Source organism: Otolemur garnettii, unplaced genomic scaffold (assembly GCF_000181295.1).
Source record: "Otolemur garnettii isolate 467f Iridium unplaced genomic scaffold, OtoGar3 scaffold00101, whole genome shotgun sequence".
Lineage (NCBI taxonomy): Eukaryota > Metazoa > Chordata > Mammalia > Primates > Galagidae > Otolemur > Otolemur garnettii.
Window position 1 is genome coordinate 1,687,742 of NW_003852496.1, and position 24,905 is coordinate 1,712,646.

The window sequence follows — 24,905 nt, forward strand, 5'->3', positions numbered from 1 at the left end:
CAAGAGCACTATTGTGTGGGCTGTGTCCTCAGTTCCCTGCCTGGCTGGTATTAGCCCAGCATAGTCAGGCACCTGCTTGGTTTTATTTGATCTTTAGTTTATATGTCCCCTGGCCTTGATCTTTTGTCTTGTTCTTTGATTTTATCATAACCTCCATTTTGTAATCTGCCTGATGTCCCTGGGAGCTGCTGAGGACCGGGGGTATGTTGGGTCTACAGGTTTTCTCACCTTGGACTCTGCGGCTCCTGTTACGCACTTTGAACCAGGAGATGGATTGGCTGGGACCAGGTTTTGTGGAAGGCAAGGGCCTTCCTCTTCCTGGAGGAAACCATTGCCCTCCTCTCTGTAGGATTTGTGAGCACAGTGGGCTTTGGGGGCCCCCAAGGAGAACATGTCCATACCACAGGTCTCAGAGGCAGGGACTCCTGGGGGAAGGGGCTCTGGGGCCTCAGGCCTCAGGAAGTTCTACCTCCAAGCCAGGAAGCCGCCCTCAGGCAAGCCCGGTCTCTGCTTGCACTGGAAGACTGGAGAGTTGTTCCACCTGGGCTCCAGCTTAGTCTTCAGCAAATTGCCAAATCCCTCAGTCAGTTTATTCATTTCTCCAAACCGGAGCAGTGCTGCCTGGCCATGGGTGTGAAAATTACATGAGGTGCTTGTGAGGGCGCTTCCACCAGGCTCAACCAGTGTGAATTTCTAACCCTTCCCGGGAGATGCAGCAGACTGGTTGGGCAGGTGTTGTAACCTCCTCACCTAGAGAGCTTTCTGGTGATGTCCGTGTGTTGTGTGTTCTTTTCTAATTCCTTGGCCGCAAGCTTGTTTGGTCACCAAACCTTGCTACATTCACAGTAGCTGTGGGTTCACGCCCCACTGCTCAGGGCCCTGCCTCGCCTCCCTGTGTGCTCACCTGCCACTGTTGGTGTCTTCTCAGGCAGCTGTGTTCACCTGGGTCCCCTTCAGTGCAAACTGATGTGTACACTTCATCCGGGGCACACAACCTGCTATTGTCCTGGACATCTAATCATCTGCCCTTCATGTGTTAGCTGGCACGTGGCTCCATTCGCAGCCTCCCTGGATTTAGCTGCGGCCATGCCAGCAGGTTCTAGATGTGAGCAGAAATACTAGATGCAATTGAAGGTGCACAACTTCCCCTTCCTGTTCTTCCCCTCTTGCTGGCAGGAATAAGGACGCAGTGGCTGGAGCAGCCATGTTTAAAGGCCATTGTGGTCAGGACTGCAGGGCAGTGAGTTAACGGGAGTTTGGGAAAGTAGAAGGGAGTGGTGTGAGGCTGTGGCCACTCCTCCCCTCCTCACTTCCATTTTTGGTCATGGCTGCGTATCTCTGACCGGAGTCCCCTCTCCAGGGCCGTAGCCCTTTCCCAGCACTGGGCCATGCCCTGTCGGGCTGCCTTCACACCGGGTGTTCAGGGGCTGCTGAGGACACTGTTTCACAGACCTCCACTCACATGCCCTCCACTCACATGCCCTTCACTCCTGTGCTCCAGCTGTCCCGGAAATCTCAGTTCCAGGGCCAGCCTGAGCTCTTTCCACCTCCGAGAGCTCTCTGGGCTGCCCCAGCCCTGCCCACAGCGGCTTGTCTTCAGCCTGTGCAGAGCTGAGAGGGCCCCCGGCAGGGCTGGTGGCGCCGCTGTGTGGCTACCATAGTTCAGCTCTATGGTGAGAGCTCATGTTGCCTGTGTCCTCATTCTGTGAGGGTGACTACCTCTTTCTCCTGTCACCATTCCTCCTGGGCCCAGACCCAGTGTCTGTAAGGAACTTCTGATAAATCTATGAATGTTCACAGAGGTGGGTAGAGAAACCAACACACACAGTCATTTCCTCCAAGCTCGATACCAGGAAGTTCAGGGCAGAATTTGGTTGTAAGTAGGTAGAGCCTGGGGGTCTGGAGAGATGGGTTGTCCTGCAAGTCTGCACGCTCCAGAGGGACCTCTGCTCAGAGGCCGTCTGACACTCGGCCACGCCAGGTACAAGTTGGGGGGCCCTTGGTTAAAAATTACTAATTTTCAGAAAGCAACAGCAGAGTGTTAAGCCAAGCATGGCCCTTCCAGAGACTGCACAGGTGGCTGGGCTGTGAAGCTGACCCTGCGTCTATCCCCTGGTGCCAAGCTTAGTGTCCCAGGGAAAGCATTCTTCACCCCTCTTCCCCCCTCAGCCACTCATTCACTCACTCCTTCTCCCCTCCATTCAGTCACCTGCCACGAAAGACAGGTGCTTCTGGGCTCTGTCTGGGAAGATGTTCTTTTGCAGGGAGGAGACAGCCACCAAGTGAACACAAAATATGTCATACAACAAATGTGCTAGAGAAAAAGAAGGCAGGGGACAGGCACCAGGTGGGAAAGGTTTCAATGAGAAGATGGCCCTTCAAGAGGCTGGCATGGCCAGGGCCAAGTGGACACGGGGGATGGAAAGTGGAGGCAGGTCTGTGGGCCCCAGTGCAGACTCTGGCCTGTATTTAGGTGAGATCGGGGCATGGGAGGAGTTTGAGCAGGGAAGGACCATCCCCTGGTTCACGTCTGCACAGCTGCTCCAGCCATTGTGTAGGAACACTCTGAAGAGTGCACGGGAGGAAACAGGGACCCTCAGGAGGCTGCTGCTGTCCCTCAGGAGGTGATGTGATGGCTGGGGAGCTATAGGGAAGCCATGTGATTCCAGTGACACTTTGAAAGGACCCTGCTGGGCTAGTTGTGGGCAGGGAAGCATCACACACAGGAGATGGGGTTCTCTCTGCAGGGTGGGTTGAGCTTGTGTCAGTGTGTGGGGCATTGTGGAAGCAGTGCGCCACTCAGAGCTGAGGCTGTGGAGGGCTGGCCTCCGTCCTGCCTAGGGGTGGTGGAGGCATCTGTGAGTGTGTGTGTGTGTGAATGGGTCTGCTCCCAGGAGAGCCAAGTGTGGATGAAAGAAAACAAAACCCACATACGTGGGTCCAGGCCTTTGTCTCAGACGACCTGGTGTAATCGGCTCGCAATGCAGTCAAGACTCACTGCTGCCTAGAAAAAAGGCCCTTGATCTCTGCTGGGAACACTGCTGTCCTGGATCAGGGGCTGCAATGGACAGACAGACACCATTCGGAAAACTTCTGGTTTATTAAGATTAGCTGTAGTGTACATGGGTTCCTTTACAGTTCTAAACTGGTACACATGTTCCCACCCACAGCACACAGAAGGGGAAGGGGCTGGGCTGCAGTGATGGTAACAAGCAGTGAGTTGCTTGGAAAGTCATCGTGAGGTTTGTTAGGATCAGTGAGAAAAAGAAAAGACAGTGGGAGCCCAAAGCCCCGGGGCCTGGGAGTGGGAGTCTGTGAGGGCCTCCGGCTTCCAGAGCACCTGCCAGTGCTCACAGGCTGACTCTGGCACCAGCCCAAAGCTGAGGGTAGGTGGGGTTGTGGCTGGGAGGGGCTGCCTGTCTGCCCTTTACCTCTGGAGAGGTGCTGTGATCCCCACTAGCTGCGGGCAGTATCTTTTTCTGAGAAGATTTTCAGGCTTGAAACCCATTACTGTACAGAAAAGCCTCTCCTGAGTCATGGGAAGGTACTGGGTGCCATGTCTATGCTTGGGCCTCGTGTCCAAGGTGGGGCCTGGGTCAGCTGTGGCTCCAGGTTGCCTCCTGGCCTCTGACATTTTCTCATCTTCTTGAGGCCCAGCTGAGCGTGACCTGGCATCCCTTCCAAACCCAGTTCCTCTCTCTCCTGTGATGGCATGACTCTGATACTTGGTATGTCAGGACAGAGCTGATGTTGAGAAGGGGCTCAGTTCAAGGCTCTTGCAGCTTCCTGAGGTTGGGGGCTCAGGAGCATCCCAAGGGAGCGTCTGACCCAGCTCACCGGCAGGATCCTGCCCTGGCTCCTGATTCAGCAGGTGGAGATGGTGTGTCGACATCCCCTATCCTGTCTTCCAGCCCCAATTTCAGATAATATTTTTTTTATTTTTAATATTGGTGATTCCTTAACCAGGCACATAAATGCGGCTGAATCTGTGTCTTGTGTCTCTGTAGGAGCTTACGCATAAATAAATCCATGCATCAGAAAGAGCCCTTGGTCAGACCATGTGCCTGGTATTTAATTTGGGACATGGCACTGCCATCACGTGCTTCTGGGGGAAGTGGCAGGGGCGGGAGGTGTGGGGACTTTGCTGACCTGCACTACAGCAGCTCCTGGTGAGAATTAGGACCCTGAGCCCCGAGGCATCTCCTGGGGTTTAGGAAGGGTCTCTGCTTTCCCTCAGTTGAGAAGCTGAAGCACTCCCAGAGCTGCCCTGCTGCTCGGGCTCACTGAACAGGCCCAGCTCACAGGTTGGGCGACCCTCTGTCAGTAAGTTGTTTACATTTTTCTCCTTAAAAGAAAAGCCAGAGAAAGAAGATGGGGCTGCAGGAGGTGCTATCTGTGAGGGGGCAGGCCCAGTCAGCACCCAGGCCTCAGGCCACCCCGCATGGGGTGCAGGCTCGGCCCCTCTTGAAGAGCAGGGTGAAGAGGACACAAGGCCACAGTCCCCGAGGCAGAGTGACCGTCAGCAGGGTGGCCAGCTCTGGACTTCCATGATGAGGTCAGGCTGGCTGGGCAGGGGGAAGGAAGGCTGGGTGGGGGGCAGGGGGAATCCCCTTGTCAGGGACCCAGAATTAGCCTGGAGAAGATTACTGGATGAGGGCACAGTTCCCGCTGCTAGGGGAAGGGTGAAAGCCTCTGACTCCCAGACTTCACGACAGCCCCTGAGCCCCTAGACTGCACCTCCCTCAGGGCTTCAATGGTGGTGGAAACACCCCCAACCCAGGGTCATATTTGCACTAAGGAGCCTCCTGAGGTAACAGCAAGTCCCATTTTGAAGGTGAAAGTATTCCCAAGGTGGGCGGTGACCCCCATTTATTGCTGGTGCCAAATGAGACCAAGGGCAGGGCCAGGGTGGTTGGCACCTGAGAAGGGCAGCTCAGGCTTGGGGCCTTGTCTGGGAATGGTTGGTTGATGCCAGCCTCAGCCCTGGGTGAGGCGGGGCCCTGCTGGTCCTGCCGTGGCCTGGGGTGGGCTGGGGCACCTCCAGTCCCTGCTCTGGGTCACAGAGTGATTGTGCAGCCCTGAGCTGGGAGGCCTGGACTGCTACTGCATTGGGCCTCTCTCTCCTGCCACCAGAGGTAGCTGTGCTGCCAGCACTAAGACACCCAAAGTGGTCTGGGCCACAGGCAGTCCCTGGGGCTGCCACTGCTCCATGTCCCCCAGGAGTAGGAAAGGTCCAGGCTAGTCCCCTCTCAGGGACTCGCAGCTTAGCTCCTGGAGCGCAGGCCCTCCGCTTCACCAGCTCTGTCCCAGTCCATCCCTGTGCAGTCACTGGAGTCCTTCAGGATCCCCTGCTCCCACCCACCTACACCCCAAAATAGTCTCTGCTTTAGAATATACATTATATATTAGACATCTCATCTTAAGTACATTTCTCCTCTCAAAGCACTGGATGAAATTAGTTACTCAAGGAAAAGCAGCCTCTTCACACTTACAGCTCTCAGTGGGCTGCCACAGACTCCCAGCAGGATGGGGAGCAGAAGGGAGAGAAGAGGCCTCAGCCTCACGTCTGTTTAGCTCTTTCTGGGCTAAGCCACACTCCCCCTCCACAAAGCCCGGCCTTAGTCTGCCAAGGAGCTGTGGAGTCATGGATGGCTGCTCATTTTGAGAAAGTGCTGGGCATTTTCTGGGCCTCAGAGGGACATCTGAGTCTGCTCAGGGGAGCTGACCTCTCTGGAGACACCAGCATCACATGGCCAGAGGAAGGCCAGGAGCCCAGGAGGGTCAGAGAGGGGCACTGGGGCAGCATGAGGGAATAGGCAGGAGGGGAGCCTCCGTTAAGTGTGTGAAGAGGCCCCTTTAATTATTGCAGGCTGGTGTCCCGGGAACACTAGGAATTCCTGGGAACCTTGTGGGAGCTGGGGAGGCAAGCAGAGGCTTGGCTTGGCTTTCTGTAGAAAGGACATTTCAGCATGTGCCTTCTGTGGAAAATTGCCAGTAACCTTTCTCTTCTTATTTGCATAAAATGTCTACATCTTAAGGTAGATCCAGTGGCTGAAAGCCTAATATATGAAAGAAATGTCTGTTTGTTTGTTTGTTTCAGTAAACTGTACTAGGGATTTCTCCAATTTGTGATTTTTTTTTTTTGCAAGCCACATCTGAGATTTCACCTCTGCCTTTCCTCTGCCTGCTTCCCCCAGACCGTGAGCCAGGCACCTGGCCAGTGTGCTCAGGGCCCCCGCAGGGTTCCTGCGGCAGCTGTCCTTTGAGAGACCCACATGTTTATTTCATGGAAGACGGAGTTGGTTACTTCAGGAAGCTCTTTGTGGAGAACATGGTAGGCACCTTCATAAATCTGTAAGTAGGAGAGACACAGGGGATCAGGGCACAGAAGGGGCAGGTGGGGGCAGGAGACCCCAGGCGGGAGATGGGTCTGCATGTCCTCTGGAACCTTCCACTAAGCCCTGAGGACTTGGCTCTGACCTTCCATCATTGCAAGGCTGACACCTTTTGATCAGATGATGGTTCAAATGAATTACAATCTCAGCAGCTTCTAGCATTTCTTCAGGCTCAGTGCATCCCAACCTGACTCCCATGCCCACCACGGCAGCTGCTCCTCGTGCCATAGCCAGTAGATGCTCTGTGCTCTCATTAGCAGACTTCTCAGCAGCATTCAGAAGCTGATCAGGCCCACCTTCTAGAAACACTCTCCCTCCTGGTTTCGTGGCTTTATGTGCGCTCCTGATTTTCCTCCTCCCTCCCTAGCAGCTCCTTCTCAGTCGAGGCTCACAGTGGCCTCCTGACCGTGACGTGGGCTGAGGGCTTGGTTGTGCCCTCTTTTCTGCTCTCCCCAGTAATCTCATCCAGTCCTGTGGCTTCAAAGGCTGTTCACAGGCTGGCTGTGGAGTTCAAATCTCTAGCCAGACCCATCCTGTTTGTATCTCTAGCCAGACCCATCCCCTGAGCTCTAGACTGCCCACTTGCTGCTGCCACTGAGCTCCTAACAGACACCTCCACGTTCAAGTGGAATTCTCCAGCAGGCAGAGCACTTGCTATCCCAAGTCTGTTTCTTTGCCTAGTGTCACTCATCCCCTCTTGACCATAAGCCTGACCTGCCTGGCCTCCGCTGCCGTTGGTGGCACCACTCTCCCTCTGGGTCCCCATACCTCCCCTCTTGTGTTCTCAAGGCTACTGAGAGGATGCTTTAGAAACTGAAATCAGCACATGCCACGCGGGCTCCAAACACTCAAGTGGCTTCTCGTGGTACCGAGAGAGAGGAGCGCCAGCCTTCTCAGGTGGGGGGCACCCGTCAGCGCGTCCCCACCAAGCCGCTCACCAAGGCTGTCCCTTCCTCAGGTCTCTGAACTGCCCTTCCCTCAGGACGGAGTGTCCTCCCACCATCAGCTCTCAGGCAGGTCCATCCCATCTAAAGCAAGTACTCTCCTCTCCCTCTGCCCTCCATCCTGCTCAGTCTCCCCCAGGCAATGACCACCTCCTTAATCATCCTGTTCAGTTACTATTTCCTGCTCCTCCCACTAGGATACAGGCTCCAGGGGACAGGGCCTTTGCCTGTCTTGTTCTCTGGGTCTGGCACAAATAAATACTTGAATTAAAGAAGCAATGAATGAACCACTGAGCCATCTCAGTGGACTCCTTTCACGGGGCGGACAGGCTGCAGCCTTGGGTAAAGCATGGCGTGAGCGGTGCTCTCCTGAAACTTGCGAAGTGTCCTCTGAGGTGTTAGACTCTGTGTGAATGAGAGCCAGCCTTCCTTTCCTTTTTTTTTTTAATTCTTAAGTTTACCAGACTAGTTATACTTAAATCTCAGCTTTCCTTTTCTTTCTTTCTTCTTTTACTTTTTTCTGTTCATCCTTGAGTCTACACCTAGAATCCAATGGCATGAGGAAAGCACTTGGCACTTAGTGAAGCTATTAGCCTTTGTCAGCCCATGTGGGCGTGCGTCTGAGGATCTGCATCCCGATGCCCCCTCCGTCACTTGGTGGGTGTGGTATCTGAAGCAAGTTACCTGTTTCTTTATAACCTAGAGAAAAAACAGCCTTGGACCCAGCACCCAGGCTGTGGCGATACAGGCCAGGGAGCCGTGACCACGAGGACCAGGATGTAAATGTGCCCTAGGCCCATGATCTGCCCAACACAGAACAGAGCATTTCAGGGTCAGATGTCACTTGATAAAGGCCCAGTAGGGGCTCCTCCCTCCAGCTGGGCAACAAAACCAGCAACTCTGGTCCCCAAAACAATACTGTCCATCCTACCTGCCCATGCAGTTAACCCTGTGCGGTCTCTCGGGTCTAAGATGCCACATATTCAAGCCACAGGGCCTGTCCTCAGGGTCCTGGGTCTGCAGGGACAGTTCTCATAGACATTCCTGTGGATCAGTGTCTGCCAGTCCCACCAGCACCTGTAGGCTCCAGGCCGGCTGGCACTGCTGCTCTGGACCCGCATCTGCTCTGCTGTGCAGGGGAAGTTGTGTATCATGTGTGTCTTCAGAGCTGGGGCATGACACCGTCTTGGGAGACGTTACTTGCTAAATAGACGCCCAGGTGTGGGTTCTTTTCTTCACCATAAAATCTTCTGCTTGTTCTCTCCTTTTCCCTTTGAAGCTCATGTATATGAAATGATCAGCAAGTGACTCGTGTGCTCTCTCAGAATTAATAGATGCCTCAGATTCCTTGTATTTATTTCCCAGGCAGGCAGGCTGGTCCCTATCTGAGATGCTGGGGGGAGGGGAAGCAGGGCCCTCGGGGGTCTGGCAGATGCGTCCACAGGAACACTGCCTTCCTGCCCCACCTTGGGGGAAGTGGCAGGGCAGGAGCTCACCTTGAGTGTCTTGTCCTGGCTCTTGGCTGACTCCATGAGCAGATAGGCCCCTTTGCTGTCACACAGGCGGTCAGCGGAGCCCTGGAGCAGCAGGAAGGGCAGGGTCAGCTTGGGGAGGGCGCGCTCCACCCGGGAGACGGCATTGAGCAGCTGGATCCCAAAACACACTTTCAGGCCTGCCCGGCAGATGAGGGGGTCTGAGTTATAAATGTCGACCTGGAGGGAAAAGAGAGGGGTCCCATCATTGTCCAGGCCAGACCTGCTTCCTGGTGGCTTTCCTTCTCTGGCCTGAAGGTTGGATACCAGGGCAGGCAGCTGGGTCTGGGGCAGCGGCGTGGTCAGCCCTTTCCTGAACCTGATCTGTGCTCTCCTTACAGGCTTGTGGGTTCACATATATACAGGTGCCCCTAGAAAGGTTTCAAGTAGTAATCTGAATTTTTTTTTTTTTTTGAGATCAGGTCTCACTCTGTTGTCCAGGCTTTGAGTGCTGTGGTGTCAGCCTCCCAAGTAGCTGGGACTATAGGCCCCGTCATGCCCAGATAATTTCTTCTGTTTTCCGTAGAGATAGGGGCTGGCTCTTGCTCAGCCTGGTCTCAAATTCCTGAGCTCGAGGGATCCTCCTGCCTCAGCCTCCCAGAGTGCTGGGTTTACAGGCGTGAGCACCACACCAGCCTCAGCATCATACTGTTTGATTATTTTATTCATAAGTACTTCTGAAGCTGTTTTGGTCTTTGATTTTCTTTCCGGATTTTTCCCCCACAACCCCCCACCCAGCATCCCCTGACATGGTATCCACCCGTTGCCAGTGAGTGAAGGGCACACTGTAGGTACCACAGAATCCATGCTGGAAAGCAAGGGCCGTGTGGGCTGGCACTGAAGGTGCTTCAGCAGGGCACTGCCCCACAGGCCTCAGGAAGGGGGGAAGCCCAGGACAGGTCAGGCTGTAGCTGCTCCAGCCTGAGTGCACACTGGGGCTGCAAAAGGCCGTCAGAGGCTCTGCCAGGTCTGCTGGCCTGGCCTTGCCTGATGCCACCTCACCCTCTATAGGACTTGACAAGAGGCTACTTGCCTGGGACCAGACTGGGACCCGCTCCCCTCCTGTGGCTACCTCCAGAGGAGCTGCCCTGGCACTCCGGCCTTCTGTCTCTGACCCATCTTGGTTTCTAGCTTCCCTCCTCCTCCAATGAGACAGCTCAGGGGACCATTGCCCTAACATGTGGGCCGAGATGGGGTATCTGGACCACAGAAGCTTCTGGAAATCTTTTAAGGGCAGTTGTGAGGCTCTGAGGCTTCTCTACTCGGCTCCCACATCCTTACTAATGGGCTGTCAGCTGGCTGAATGCCACCCGGTGGGGCCAGGCAGTGGGCAGGGGGTGAGAGGGTGCCCCTGAGATGGCCAGGGCTCCAATGCCAGGGCTACCTGCCCTTTTGTTCCCATCCCTATGGGGGCTCAGCCAGAATCCCAGACCCACACCAGGAGGGGAGAGGCTGTCCTGCCGTCACCCCTGCCATATCTGAACTCCTTGCCATTCTGGGACTGAGCACCACAAACCAAACCATTTGTGCAAAACTACACAAGGCGGATTAGCTGCTTCCTGCAGCTGAGCTGGCATGACTCCCGCAGGGCCCAGCCATCTGCTCGGCAGGCTGGAAGGACACAGGCCTGGCAAGGCAGCGCACGGAGGGCTGCCACAGGCCCAGGCTGCAGGGGGTGCTCCCTCAGGGTCCGCAAGGAACCCAGCCAGGAGGAGGGTTGCAGGATTCACACGGAGCCCTGGGCATGGGGTCAGGCAAGTCCTGATGCCAATGACACAAGCCACAGGTACAGCAGTGCCTCCTACCAGACACATACTGTGCCCAGCCCTTATCTGCAGGATCTCACTGAGTAGTAACAATGAGAATAGCTACTGTGCCCGAGCTCTCCCACCTGCCCAGCACTAAGTGTCTCTATGTGTAACAGCTCACTGGACCTTCACTGTCACCCTGTGTGAGGAATGGTTCTCATTATCTTGTTAGATGAGAAAACCAAAGCACGGGGAGGTTTAATAACCTGCTGTTAGTAGTTGCTCGGATTCCTGTTCTTCCCAACAGACACAGCTACCCAGAATAAAGACCACACCTCCCAGCCTCCCTTGCAGCTACCTGTAGTCATGAGACCAAATTCTGGCCAATAGGAACTGAGCAGGAAGGCCCAGGGCTCACTCTGGGGCGTGGCTTCCCTGTGCCCTTTAGGGAGAGAGTTGGGCCTCTACACGTGGACAATTGTACCTGGAGGTACTGAGCAGTAAGATGGGTGTCTGGATGCTGAGACGTCGCTGGCCAGAGAACTAAGCCCCTTTTCTGTTTGTTTATTTATTTATTTATTTATTTATTTTTGAGACAGAGCCTCAAGCTGTCACCCTGGGTAGAGTGCTGTGGCATCACAGCTCACAGCAACCTCCAACTCCTGGGCTTAAGTGATTCTCTTGCCTCAGCCTCCCAAGTCACTGAAACTACAGGTGTATACCACAATGCTCAGCTATTTTTGGGTTATAGTTGTCATTGTTGTTTGGTAGGCCCAGGCTGGATTTGAACCCGCCAGCTCTGGTGTATATGGCTGGCACCTTAGCTGCTTGAGCTACAAGTGCTGAGCCCCCTTTTCTGTTTAATCTGTGCTTGCTTGAACCATGCCTTGGCTCAATGCTACCCTGTTGGATGCTATCTCCAGGGCTTCTGGAGGACTAGGGGACCAGTGGGGTTCCCCCCATTGCTGTGAGGACTAGCTGCGGGTCACAGGTCCGATTAACATCTCCTTCAAGAAGCAGGCCTAATGCTTTGCCCTACTGACTGGTTGTCTGAGCACAGCAGGGGCTGGGAGTATGCTCCCAGACTTAACTGCTCTGTTGGCCAAGAAGCTTCCTGCTCTTGGCCTTGTTTCCCAAGCTGTGATCACGTAGACCTTGTTTACACAATGGCCTATTCTGGGCTTGGCATGTGAGCCACCAGATGTGTGGGGGAAAGGACAGACTACTGGTGTGAGCCACAGCTGGGGCTGGGAGGATGAGAGAAGGAGCAGGAGGGAAGAGGAAGGCGGCACCACAGGGAAACTGAGGCTGTGCGGCCCAAACTTTCCCTTCTGATGGCAATTCTGGCCTAACTACAGCAGCAGTTTTCTGAAAGCTTAAGATCTAAATTCAACAAAGGTCCCAGGAAAATGTCTCATCACCCCCAGGAAGGAGACAGTCAGGCCCCTTCTCAAACCAGGCCCAACCCTAGAAGAACACTGGCCAGCAAATGAGTCCATTCAAAGCCAAAGGCCAAAGACTCAGTCCACAAAGATTAGCTACTACACGCTTCCATTTACGTGACCCTCCTGACATGACATGAGAGGACAGAGAGCAGATTCCTGCTTTAAAGCTAAGAAAGACGAGGGGGCAGGAGGGAGATGGCTGTGACAGTGAAAGGGCAACATGCGGGCCCTGTGGGCGTGGACAGGTCTGTGCTGGACTGTGTCGGTGTCATGCCCTGGGTGTGATACTGTGTTTTGCAAAACATCACTTTGGGGGGAAAGTGGGTAACAGGCGCATAACATCTCTCTGTATTGTTTCTTACAACTGCGTGTGAGTCACACTGGTCTCAAGTCAAAACAGTTCATTAAAACAATAACAAAGACCTGACCCTTGGCCCTGCTTTCACACCCCTCCTCCATCCTGTTTGGACAGCTACCTGTAGTCATCCAGACCGAATTCTGGCCAACAGGAACTGAGCAGGAAGGCCCAGGACACACTCTGGGGTCTGGCTTCCTGTGCCTTTCAGGGAGAGAGTTGGGCCCCTACTGGGGAAGCAGGAGCCCAAACTGTGGGGCATGGGTCCGAATGACCACAGCTTGACGCCAGATAACTGATCTCCCGCGGAGCCTCCAATGGCTGAGACTTGAAGTCTTTTCTTGGGGACCCTGTAGGTTCTTGGGTTTTACATGTCGTGAGCTGTGACTACTTCCCCGCCTCCTCTTCACCACTCACAGGGCTCTGGAGGCTCTCAGCAAGGTTGAACTTGACAGCCAGGAACATGCCAATTGGGCCTTTGAAAATTTGAACTCTGTCTCTCTGTGGGAAGAAACTTTGCACTAAAGCCCAGTAAATACAGCTGCAATCCTCAGCTGGGAGTTTGCTTAAACTTACGGTTGAGCAAAATCTAGACACAACTGCTACAGTGAAATCTCTTGACCTATTTTTTAAAAATCTGTTCTGTGATAAGATGCAGTAGCACAGCTTAATTAGAATAATTAGAATAATATGAAAATGACCGACACACTGAGCCCTTAACTCTGCACCGGGCACTGTGTGAAGGCTGTACCTATCCTTGCTCATTTTCTATTCATGGTCCCTCCTATGATGCAAAGACTATTGTTATTGCCACCATCTCACACAGGAGCAGACTGAGGCTCACCCAAGGTTACACAGCAAGTAGGAGGCAGGGCCAGGACAGCAACCTAGGTAGACAGGAACCTAGGTGGTGTGGCTCCACCGTCTCATCCTTAACTGTGTGCCCTGCTGTGCCACCTGTCTGGAGAAGGGAAGGGCAGCATTAGTGCTGTGGGCTCAGACAGCCAGGAGCCCTGCATTGGCAGGGCTGGCACTCATCAGAAAAGACAGAAATAGTCCCCAGTGAGGACCACAAACACTTGGGTCTGATGGACGGGGAAGGGACCTGGAGGGCCAGAGAGGTTGCCACCCTCCACTGCCAGTCCAAGCAGATGGCAGAGCGCTTCTACCCCAATCAGAGGCACAGCAGTCCCCTCGGCAGGCTTCACCTCCTGTGCTTTCTCCCCAGGTACCCACAGATGTCCACAGCTGGCTCCGCCTGCTCCTGCCTCTAATCCCTTCCATTTCCTGTGGAAGCCTCAGCCTTCCACCCGTGCTTTAGAGCCCATCCTGCACTCCCACCTCCTGTGCCAGTGTTTAGATCCCTCCTAATCCATCCTTCTCCATTACAGGGAAGTCAGATAGCTTTCTCCGGCACACTGGAGAGAGAGTGCCCAACGACTCTACCCAACTCTGAGATCTAGAAATCTATGGAAACCCTAACATGAACTGTAGGTTTTTGTGGAGATAATTCCCTCATTTCCCACCTTTGTCTTGAATGGCAGGAAACATAATTTGTTGTGGAAAGAGCTGGATGAGAGAAAATCTTCTCTCATGCATGGCAGCTTCCACCTTCCCTCTTGAGGGGGTTTCCAGCTCCCTGCTCTATGGTGTTAATAATTAACACCATCTACTCCCTTTTCAGGCTGGCCCTTCCTGTGGCCCACACTCGCCTGCTCACCCTCGGCAATCCGCTCATTTGTGTCATGTCTACCTGACGTGAGGGTCAGGGCTCTGTCTGTCTGTCCCTTTGCTTGTCCTGCATGGCGGCTGGGACAGAGGAGCTCTGGGTGACATGCAGTCAGTGAATGAGCAGACCTTTCTCTAACCCGTCCCGGGAAGCCGCACGTCTGGGTCCTAAGAGGCTGCACAGGCTGCAGTGCAGTTGGGGCTAGCTGGCTGACCACCAGCTTAGGGACTGTTTGCAGTGGGATTAAGACCCTGGATCCTCAGAGAAAAAGGCAGCCCTGGCTACTTCTTTCAGTGGGGATTGGTAAGTGTGACAGTGGATGCTGGGGTCAACTCTTCGGAGCTCTCTGGGCTGTTCCCCTCGGTGCAGCCGCTGTGTCAGGAACACCAGGCTTATGGAATGTTCTAAGTGCGGATAAGCATTTACTATAGAAATGGGCCTGAATGTGGAATATACCAAACAGGAATAGCCTTGCTCGTGTGGCCCTCAGGGGCTCCCTCACTCCACAAGTCCCCTCTTCTGGGGCCTGACCCGCTGCCCCGTGCAGTGCCACAAGCCCTCAACCCAGATCCAGACATACGCAGGCCTCTCGACAGAATCAGGTATCCAAGCACCTCCCTGCACCTCTGGGCCCTGGCACGGCCTGTCCCTGCAGCCCTCATCCCCCTTCGCTGGCTGCCTGTGCAGCCTCCAAGTGGACACTGGCAGCTGCCCCCTCGGGCAGCCTCCCCAGCAGTGCGGTGGCACCATGCACCACTTCCCCGGGCCCACTCCTTTCTTTGGGTGTCAGTCTGCCACAGCTTGCTCCCAACGTTCCCAGTTTCCAGGAAAGCTCCTTCCCATTCCGTTCCTCTCGTCTGCCAGCCAGGCCTGTCACCCCTAATGATGCCGGTGCCCTTTCCCTATCAACAGGCCTCTCCCACAGCTCTGAGAACACGGCTCCTGTCTACAGTGTCCACCTGGCTTGGGCCACTGTGCAGACACCTCTCAGGGACCTAAGGACCAGTGAGACCCAATGTGCTATTTTAGGGTCACAGAGAGGCAAAGCAGGGCCCAGATGCAGGTCTTTCTGAAAGCCCGTAGCCTTCACACCAAGCCCCCCATCCCTTCCACTCTGTACCATGACTGCTGATGGCCCAGCCGGCAAGCACAGCAGGGTGACCCCCTGGCACTGCGGGCAGGCTGGCAGAGGGGAGATAAGGCCCTGCCTGACTCAGCAGAAAGCCTCCCCAACTCGCAACCCTGTTTATCAGGAGGCCTGAGTCCCCACTGTGACCTCACACTGCCCTGGGCCAGCTGTAGCAGGTGCCAGGCCTCAGCAGCTGAAATTCCAGACAACAACCATTTGGAAACAGACAGAACTGCACGTCCTCCGCTGTTGCATGCTGCAGTCCCAGTTTGGATATAAAGAGGATTAATCAGGATCAGCCCACATTTCGGAGTTGTCATTAATCAAGGGCATGTAAATTAATGAACATTCTTTCCCCCAAATTACTTGTTGCTATTAAAATCTGAAGTCCGGATGGGGACGCGGGAGGGGGAGGGGCTCCGTGGGTCCCCACCTAGCAGGTACAATGTAGGGCAGAGGGCACATGTCCTGGGGGAAGGACTTCACCTTACACATGCAGACGATATGATTCCAAAATAAATAAATTTAAAAAAAGAACTGAATGTAGAAAATACAGCTGAATCTTTTTTTTTCAGATCAATTCCTGAGACCATTTTTCTTCTTTTCTCCCTCCTTGGAGGGAAGCCATATGCTGAAGTTGGGTCTTTTTCTTCCCATTCATATTTTTATACTTACCAATGCATTTATGTGTCCATAAGTAATATGATCATTGCTTTGTGTTTAAAAGTGTCATGTAATTAAAATTTTAAATATTACACTGTAAATATTGACCTTTTGGACATCCTGGTATCTGTGCTTATGAGCTGGGCATGGCTTGGCAGCCCTGGGCAAATGCAAATAGGCAGTTTGTTTAAACCCACCACCAGCCTGCAGGGATTCCTTCTGGAGGGCTAAGGAACCTTCAAAAGCAAAAGTGATGCAAAAAGTTGATCCCCCCTTGGACTCGGGAGCAGGGGGGGCCTGCAGGTGTGACTCTGGACACAAGACATAATTTGCAAATGGCATAGAGGAAGAGAAAAGGTAGCTGCCATGTTCTCCAGCTGCTCGCAGGCCCAGGGACTGGGAAATACTGAGAGAGACAAGAACTCCTGAGGGCCTGCAGGACCACCTTCATAATGGTTGGTCACAGAACAGCAAAATCACATAGTCTCAGGTATTAAAATTAAATGTTGCTGACAACTGTTGGAACATGGACTAGACAGAGGATGATGACAGGGAATTATGGTTATTTTTCCTGAGTGTGACACAGGAAGTCCCCAGGTTATGAATGAGATAGGTTTTGTAGGTTTGTTCTTAAGTCGAATTTGTATGTAAGTTGGAATAGGTGCAACCTATAATAGCCTCTGTCCGTAAGTGTGAGTCATACCTCAGGAGGATGTTTGTATCTCGGGGACTCCTGTAATGGTACAGAGGCATGTGTGGGCGCCCCTATTCCTGACCTGTCCTCTGGGGCAGTGCAGCTGAAGTTCTCAGGTACACTCAGGGTCACGGTGTCCACAACTTACTCTCAGATAGCTCAGCCAAAACAAGGAATCTACTGTGTAACACTGGACGTAGCAGTGATTTCCTGTATGTGACCCCAAAGCACAAGCAACAAAATAAAAAACAGATAAACTGGACTATATCAAAGGACCTTGTTAATAGAGTAAAAAGCAGCATCTGAGGATTGGGAGAAAATATCTGCCAATCGTATCTGTAGGTGAGGTTACTAAATATCCAGAACATACCCAGACTACGACTCAACCACAGAGATGCTCACAGGACCCTATTGACACTGGGCAGAGGATGTGCACAGACATTTCTCTAAAGGCACACAAATGAGCAGTGAGCACAAGCAGACGCTCAAGGTCACTAACCGTCAGGGAGACACGGATCAAAGCCCCCATGAGGCACCGCCCCCTCCCCATGAGGATGGTTAGTATCAAACCTAGAACCTAACAAATGCCTGTGAGGAATGAGAACCCTTGCGCTCTGCTGGGGTGGGGGGTCAAAAGGTGTAGTTGCTCTTGAAAAGGGCAGGTCCTCAAAAACTTAAAAACAGATTTACCATGAGATCCAGCAATCTCATTTCTGGGTATGTGCTCAAAAGAATGGAAAGCAGGCTGGGTGCGGTGGCTCGCACCTGTAATCCCAGCACTCTGGGAGTCCAGGCTGGGTGCGGTGGCTCGCACCTGTAATCCCAGCACTCTGGGAGTCCAAGGTGGGTGGATTACTTGAGCTTAGGAGTTAAGATCAGCCAGAGCAAGAGCAAAACCCTGTCTCTATTAAATAAAGATAATACAAAAACTAGCCAGGCGTTGTGATGGCACACACCTGTAGTTCCACCTACGTGGGAGGGTAAGGCAGGAGGATCGCTTAAGCCCAAGAGTTTGAGGTTGCTGTGAGCTATGACGACACCATTGCACTCTACCAAGGGTGACAGAATGAGATTTAAGCCCAAGAGTTTGAGGTTGCTGTGAGCTATGATGACACCACTGTACTTTACCAAGGGTGACAGAATGAGACTCTGTCTCAAAAAAAAAAAAAGAATGGAAAGCAGGGTCTTGAAGAAATATTTTACCCCCATATTCACAACAGCCAAGACGTGTCTTGGAGAGCTCTCTGCCCAGGGTATGTTCTCATATGGACCCTCTGGGCAGAGGCCTTCCTCCCCTCCTCCACTGCCAAGGCCCTGCCTGCATCAGCACACATACAGACAAAGGCCCGTGGGAGAGCAGCTGAGCTGGGCGTGCTTGGAGCAGAAGCCTCCTCAGGGTCTCCCGTCTCAACAGCACTAGGCTTCTTGACAGCCCCTCTCAGTCACTAACTTTCCAGGACCTGCCTCTCCTGCCACCTGAGCTGCTGCTTCCCTCAGCGTTAGTGCTGGGAGTGACGGGTGGGGTTGGGAGCGGGAACACTGGTGGAGGGCTCAGGGCAATGTAGACCAACTCAGGCACCCTGGCCACCACCCCATGGAGCCGCCCACACCTACAGACCGTCTACTGCTGGGTGTGTTGTTAGGACACTGGTGAATTTTCAGCTGCCTCAGATAAACAAGCATCCCGTGGGGAATATAGAATACGAAGGATGGACAGTCACAAAATAAAATCTGCAGGCCAAAGTGAGCTTACTGGAAAGTTAGTATCTTGTTCTCAGAAGGATTTTCTGTGGGAGGCTGTGTCCTGGGGACAGAGTGGGAAGCTGGGCCTATCTTTAGCTCTGGTTACAATTAGTCGAAGGCCTCTGAGCCGGCGGGAGCCTTCCGAGGAGCCTCCTGGCAGAGTGGGTGGAGGACACGCAGGAAACTGGGGACGTGGGCTGACGCCTTGGCGCAGGACACATGGGGTGGGGTGAGGTGAGGAGAGGCCTCCACCCATAGAAATGGAAGGAGGCGTTTGGGCCACTTTACGCATCCCCCAGGGCGCACAGCTCGCCCTGTGACCCGCCCGTGTTACAGGATCCAGCCAGATGCACTTGGAGGGCATTCTGGTATTTATAGAGAATAGAGACTTGCTTCTAGAAGACAAAGGGCTTCAACAGGTAGACAGTGGAGGGGCCTGGTGCAAGGTGTGCTCAGATCACGGTATCAATCCTTACTGCTCATGCCCCTTCCATGGCTGGGACTGTGGGGCTCAGAAAGGAAGCAGTGGACCAGCCTGTGAGCACTGGGTGGTCACACAGCAGGCTGCCCCCTCACCTCCGCCCACAGCATCCTTGGCCAGACAGCCACTTAGACTCACATTCAAGGCTTCTCTGAGGGGGAGATCACCCATTTGAACAGCCCGCCCTGGGTGTGGAATGATGGCTGTGTCGGTGCTCAGATGAGCTAGCCAGTGACTCTGAAGTGCAAACAGTAAGTGGCCGAGTCAAGACTTCCTGTTTCCCAGGTTTCAGAGCCCACAGCCCTTGGCCCACAGCAGAGAGACCTGGACTTAAATCCCAACTCAGTAGCTGTGTGTCCTGGGGTAAGTGACTTGCTCTTGCTGGGCCTGAACTGCTACAATTGCAAACACGGACAGTAAGACTGACTTCCTGGGGTCACGTGAGACCTGAGGGCTGTGGAGGCTGGCACGTAAGAAGGGCGCCAGCACTGGGCACTGGTGGTGTTGAGACACTAAGAAGGCCTTTTCTGCCTTTTTTCCTGGAGGCTTCACACTTGCAGGGAAACTAGAGCCCTGGGGGGTGGCTGTGAGGCCACACTTGTGCCAGGCGCTGACAGCCCTGGGTGGGTTGTGAGAACACTCGCCACAGCAAACCTGACACTCTGCTGTCAGCATTTCCCCGGCAGAGTGACCTGCCCCCCAGCCCACCCCCTGTGTGGGCGGCCATGTGTTCCACCTGCCTGCCTGTCCTCTGGCCCTACCTCATTGAGCCTGTTAGGCAAATATCTTTTCTTTGTGAGGCTTTTATAGCTGCAGCGTTCCATGGGAAATATCTCAGCTAAAGATGGGCCATAAGACTCTGGAGGCTGGCTGCCTTTCCTGAGCACACTTCCCCCACGGCGTTGCTATTTTTAAAGCCCAACAGAATGTTCAAAGGGAGAGAGGCAGAGCTCGCCGCAGGCAGGGCTAATTCTCTCTGCAGAGAAATGGGAACTCTTGTTCCTTATTTTTCTGACCACAGTGTAGCCTTCAGGCTGGTCAGTGACCTGCCTTCTGTGTGTCTTGTCAGCAGTGACATTTATTCCTGTTTCTAAACAACCACATCGGTGGCCTGGCCCCCCGGGGGAGCCTTTCACAGGGTGGTGTGCAAAGAACACAGGTCTCCGCAGGGAAGGGGCAGAGGAGGGCGCCCCTTCTCAGGAAGGCCTTCAGAGGACTTCCTCATCATTGCAGAAAAGCAGATTAAACGCTCTGGAATTTGATACTTTTAAAGAAAGAGGGTTTGGAATCATTTTATTATCTTTTTTCCCTCTTTGCCTACATATGTTCAGGTGGTAAGATAAACAATGCGGCTTTGCACCTAGATGGTGGGCTCAGAGATTTCAAAGGGAGGTTTCTCTTATTTATATTTATTTTTGAGACAGAGTCTCACGCTGTCACCCAGGCTAGAGAGCTGTGCCATCAACCTAGTTCACAGCAACCTCAAACTCCTGGGCTCAGACGATCCTCCCACCTCAGCCTCCTGAGTAGCTGGGAGGTGCCCGCCACTATACCTGGCCAATTTTTCTCTTTTTTAGTAGAGACGGAGTCTTGCTTTTGTTCAGGCTGGTGTTGAACTCCTGGGCTCAAGCGATCCTCCTGCCTCAGGCTCCCAAGTGTTGAGATTACAGGTGTGAGGCACCGTGCCCAGCCGTGTCTCTCTTTTAAACTCATGGTTGTCCTAGCTCAGCTCCCCAGAAGATAACTGGTGTTGCTAGAGGTGGCACATTCCAGATACAACCTCCTGCAGGTGGCAAGCAGGTGAGGGAGCCCCTTCCCACACTGAGGTCCCCTCATGGAGTGAGACCTGAACTCAGAGCAAGGCCCTGGGCCATGGGCTGAGGGCCCAGTTACTGCACAACAGGAAGAAAAGCTCAAAGGTCACAAAGTTACTCAGACAAGTTACTTAACCCCTCAGAGCCTTGGTCTCCTCATCTGTGAAGTGAGGCTAATGTTGCTCTCATTCTTGTCAGGGTTTGCTTTTGGTCTTTGTGGTCTGAAGGCCGTGCCTTTTCACTGTAGGGATCTGATTTTGGAATTTTTCTTTCTGTACTGAAATGTCAGTCAGTGGCCCCTGGAAGGTCAAATTTGGCCCCAGATGTGGGTTTGGAAGGTACTGTGGGTTTTAGTTCTTTTTTCTTTTTCTGTAGAGACAGAGTCTTACTTTGTTGCCCTTAGTAGAGTGCCGTGGGGTCACACTGCTCACAGCAGCCTCCAACTCCCCCTGGGCTTAGGCGATTCTCTTGCCTCAGCCTCCCGAGCAGCTGGGACTATAGGCACCAGCCACAATGCCTGGCTATTTTTTCATTGCAGTTTGGCCAGGCCGGGTTTGAACCCGCCACCCTCGGTATATGGGGCCGGCACCCTACCCACTGAGCCATAGGCGCCGCCCTGTACCATGGGTTTTAAATGGATGTGGATGGATGGCTTGTACAGATCAAATCTCTCCAGCTTCCCACAGGCCTCATAGCTCCCCAGGGCCTCTGCCAGCCTGATTTTTATTAGCTGGCCCTTGGAGGCCTCGGATTTTTCAACTTCTAGTCTCCTTCCATCATGTTATAGACTGTTCCCCTTGAGTTGCCCACTCTCTAAGCAACTCTGGAACAGGAGGCCAAATTTTCAATGAAGTTAGAATGCAACTGCCCAGGTAGACCTAGGAAGACCACCCCAACACCAGAGCTCCCTGCTCTATCTCCCTGGGTTCTCAAGAAGCCACTGATCTCAAACCCCTAAGGCAAGAGGGGAAACTGTGGCAAAAGAGTGGCAAATTGATTTGCTTAATTGTGAAGACAAATTTGGTGCCTTTGAGATGCCGCCTACCCCTAGCTGCAAGCCCACAGGGAGGGCAGGGGTGGGGGTCACACTCCTTGTCTTAGGCTGAGCCACCAGGGGGTAACGCAGGCAAGTCCTCTCTCCTTGTGGGGTTCGGTTTGTTCAGGGGCAGTATGGTCCTGTCCTTCCTCTGCACCACCATCCCAGTTTACTCCCCAGGAGTAAACTTTCCTTTACTCTTAGTTTGTAGGGACAGGGAGCTGCAGCCTTGTTCCCCTTCCTGGACAGATAATCCAGGTCTGAAAAATCAGCCAGGGGGAATCAGCCCGGACACTTTCGCTAGAAACAGGTGCTGCCCTTCCCACTGGGGTTGCTCACGTAGAACTGCCAGGGACCTTCTTTGCCTCCACCTGGGAAAAGCAAGTCTGGGAATGAAGCTGAACCAGGGAAAACGGGAGCTGAGAGAGACACCTGGAGGATAAGACTTTTGGTGCCCTGGATCCACCCTGCCTGAAGTCTTCAGTCTCACATACCACTACATCCCTCCTTTTGCTGAAATCACTTTGACTTGGGTTTCTGTCCCCTGCCACCAGAGATGTGACCAGGATGCACACAATTGCCTGGCAAGCTACCTCTGCTCCCATCTCACCCAGACTTGAAGCCAGCAACATCTCATGCTTCTTTATGTCCCCATCAATTCCCACAGGATGAGGACAGAGCCAAAACACGGATGTTCCATCAGGGCTGCTGCCCTCGCCGCAGGCCCCAAACCACCCCTTAGTCTTCCGAAAGCCTCTCACCTCTGTCTTATTTCGAGAGAGCACGCTGGAGTCGATGGGCCCCAGGGACAGGTTTGGCAGGACGAGGTTGAGCACTTTTGCAGCCAGGACCTGGACGGAAGGGAAACGAGAGCGGTGAGCACACGTGCAGTCCCTGCCAGGCTCCTCCTAAGTGACAGTTGGCAGTGAATTAAGGAGCATGATGCCCAAACCGAACCTCAGCCAGGTTCCTCCCCCAAGGCTGAGTACTTAACACCAAGCAGCCAAGATTCTCAGGTCTGACTTGTGACTTCTTGCCTTGTCCCCTCTGGTTCCTCATGCTCTGGATTCTGCGTGGTCACCTTCCCCACAATCACTTGTGGGCTGTAATTCTGAACAATTTGTTAGAGCTGCCTAGGCTGAGCTCCTGTACAAGGGCCATTTCTCAGAGGTGCTGAGCATACACGGCAGATGCGGGATTGCTAGATCAGAGAGAGGGAAGCACGGCGGCTCAGAAGGACCCAGAGGGGCCGCCCATCAGAAAGACCTCCACACTGAAGCAGAGCTAGTCACCAGCAGGAGGGGGACCGTGTGGCAGAGGGGAGGGGACCTGGCTCGGGCCCTGGTTTTGCTGCCTCTGTAGACCAGGCTCTCAGCTTCACTGAGCCTCTGTTTCCACAGTTGCCAACAAGAACCTCGGGGAAGGAAGGTTAATGAAGGTTACTGTGTGAGAAAGTCCAGGCACACAGTAGGTGCTTGGTACATGCTCATTGAACTTGAGCCTGATTCAAGCCCAAGCCTTCCTTCCCCCTCCTGTCATTCCTTCCCAGGAAAACAGAGAGCCCAGATCTCACACTTCTGCCTGCAGAGAGGGCCTGTTTTCACTGCTGCAGTGTGCACAGACACGTGGGGATGGGAGATGCTATTTCCAAAGTGAGCTGCGAAATGCTGAATTTAGAATCACACGGAAGGTAACAAGTGGTGAATCCTTGGAGCATGCCAAGGGCACATGACACGCAGCTCAGTACCCTTGATGATAAGGGGACCAATGCGCATCAAAGGACCACCTTCTGAAGCAGCCGGCACAGCCCTTCCATCTTTGCAAAGAGCATGGATGTGAGACGAGGTTCAACTGACACTCTCTGAGGCGACACTGCTGCTTGTCCTTTCCCCAGCCTCCCTTTAGACCCAGAGCTAAACCCTCCTACTTCCTAGGCCCGCACAAGTGTGATGTAACTTCACACCACAATTGTTTTCAGGCCCCTGGGGACCAGGCAGGCAGCAAACAAACCTCAGTCATCTGATGGCTGCTGCCAACGTGCCCGCAACGTGTGTGGACAGCTCCACAGACAAGCTCGGGAAAGAGAGGCTGGGGATTTGGGGAACTCCACGTAAGGATCTGGGTACTTTTAAACACAGAGAAATTGCTTGTGAACTCCAAGAATGGGAAGCCCCTCTGAGAACTTAAATTTTGGAATTGGGATCTGTGTTTTCAAAGGTTAAAACAGATTTAAGCATGACAGTGAGAGGGGCCTGGGTTGTGATCCTGCAGCCTTCACCAGACTCCGTCTGTATAAGAGGGATGGATTTCCCAAGGGCTTAGCCATCTCCTTAGCAATAGTGCTCTAAGGGGAAAAATGAGTCTGTATTCCAAAGTTACATAGAATTCTGCTGCTCTTGGTACGCCCTGCCACAGCTCTTGTCATGACAATTGATCAGATGTGACCCTGCCACTCCCTCAAGCCACAGTGAGGCTGTGGGTGACAGGACGGTGTGTGGATTCCAGCCTCCCAGACAGCTCCGGTATGGCCCGTCTGCCCCATGCAGCCCTCTCAAGGATGTGGCTGTTTTCCTGAAAACAGCTTCCTGCCTGTTCCTAGATTAGATGGTCAAGCGCCAGGGAACAGCCTGGGACATAGCACCTCAGCACTCGCCTGCCACAGAGGTGAAAGAGCGTGGCTGTGCAGCCCCTGTTCATCAGAGCCCACCACCAGATTTCTCATTTCCCCATTTGTTTTGGAGGCCCATCGCCTGGTTCTGCATGGACGTGGCACACTGGTTCTGGCCCATCTTTAGGATTGGTCATTTGTAAAGAGACAGAGACTTACCTTGGTCTATAAATCTGCGTTCATGATGTTGGCACTGCTTAAATCTAAACACTGATACAAGAGCCAAGGCCTCTCCTCCTGGGCTCTGGAGAAGATGCTGACAGCTCAGGCTGCCACCACGAGAGCCCTCCTTGTTCTGGCTTCACAGGGAGGGGACATAGAGAGCCAGGAGCAAATCTATCTCAGGAGAGAATTATAGGAGAAACCTCCTGTCCTCTCACCCAGCACACAGTCTTTTTTTCTTCCACTAAAGGAGAACTTTTTGCATCTGAAAGACTCTAAAGAAAAGAATCTCATAGGAAGAGAAAAGGGAGAGCCGCGTCCTAGACGCACTTGCCCTACAAAATGAGCAACGCTTGGGGTGGGTCAC

The 24,905-nt window shown here is 53.4% G+C and overlaps 1 protein-coding gene across 2 annotated transcripts in view; it reads right to left on the bottom strand.

The window, feature by feature from the left end:
* Nucleotides 1-3,081: 3,081 nt before the first annotated feature.
* The window catches only part of MGLL (monoglyceride lipase), a 123,463-nt gene continuing 101,639 nt past the window's right edge, over nucleotides 3,082-24,905 (bottom strand). For both annotated transcript variants that reach the window (XM_012809238.2, XM_023516955.1), the window contains exons 6-8: nucleotides 22,470-22,559; nucleotides 8,836-9,051; nucleotides 3,082-6,352 (exon numbers count right to left, since the gene is read on the bottom strand). In XM_012809238.2, coding sequence (XP_012664692.1) covers nucleotides 6,227-6,352; nucleotides 8,836-9,051; nucleotides 22,470-22,559 — 432 coding nt within the window. In that variant the 3' untranslated portion in view covers nucleotides 3,082-6,226. The remainder of the gene's footprint in view (nucleotides 6,353-8,835; nucleotides 9,052-22,469; nucleotides 22,560-24,905) is intronic.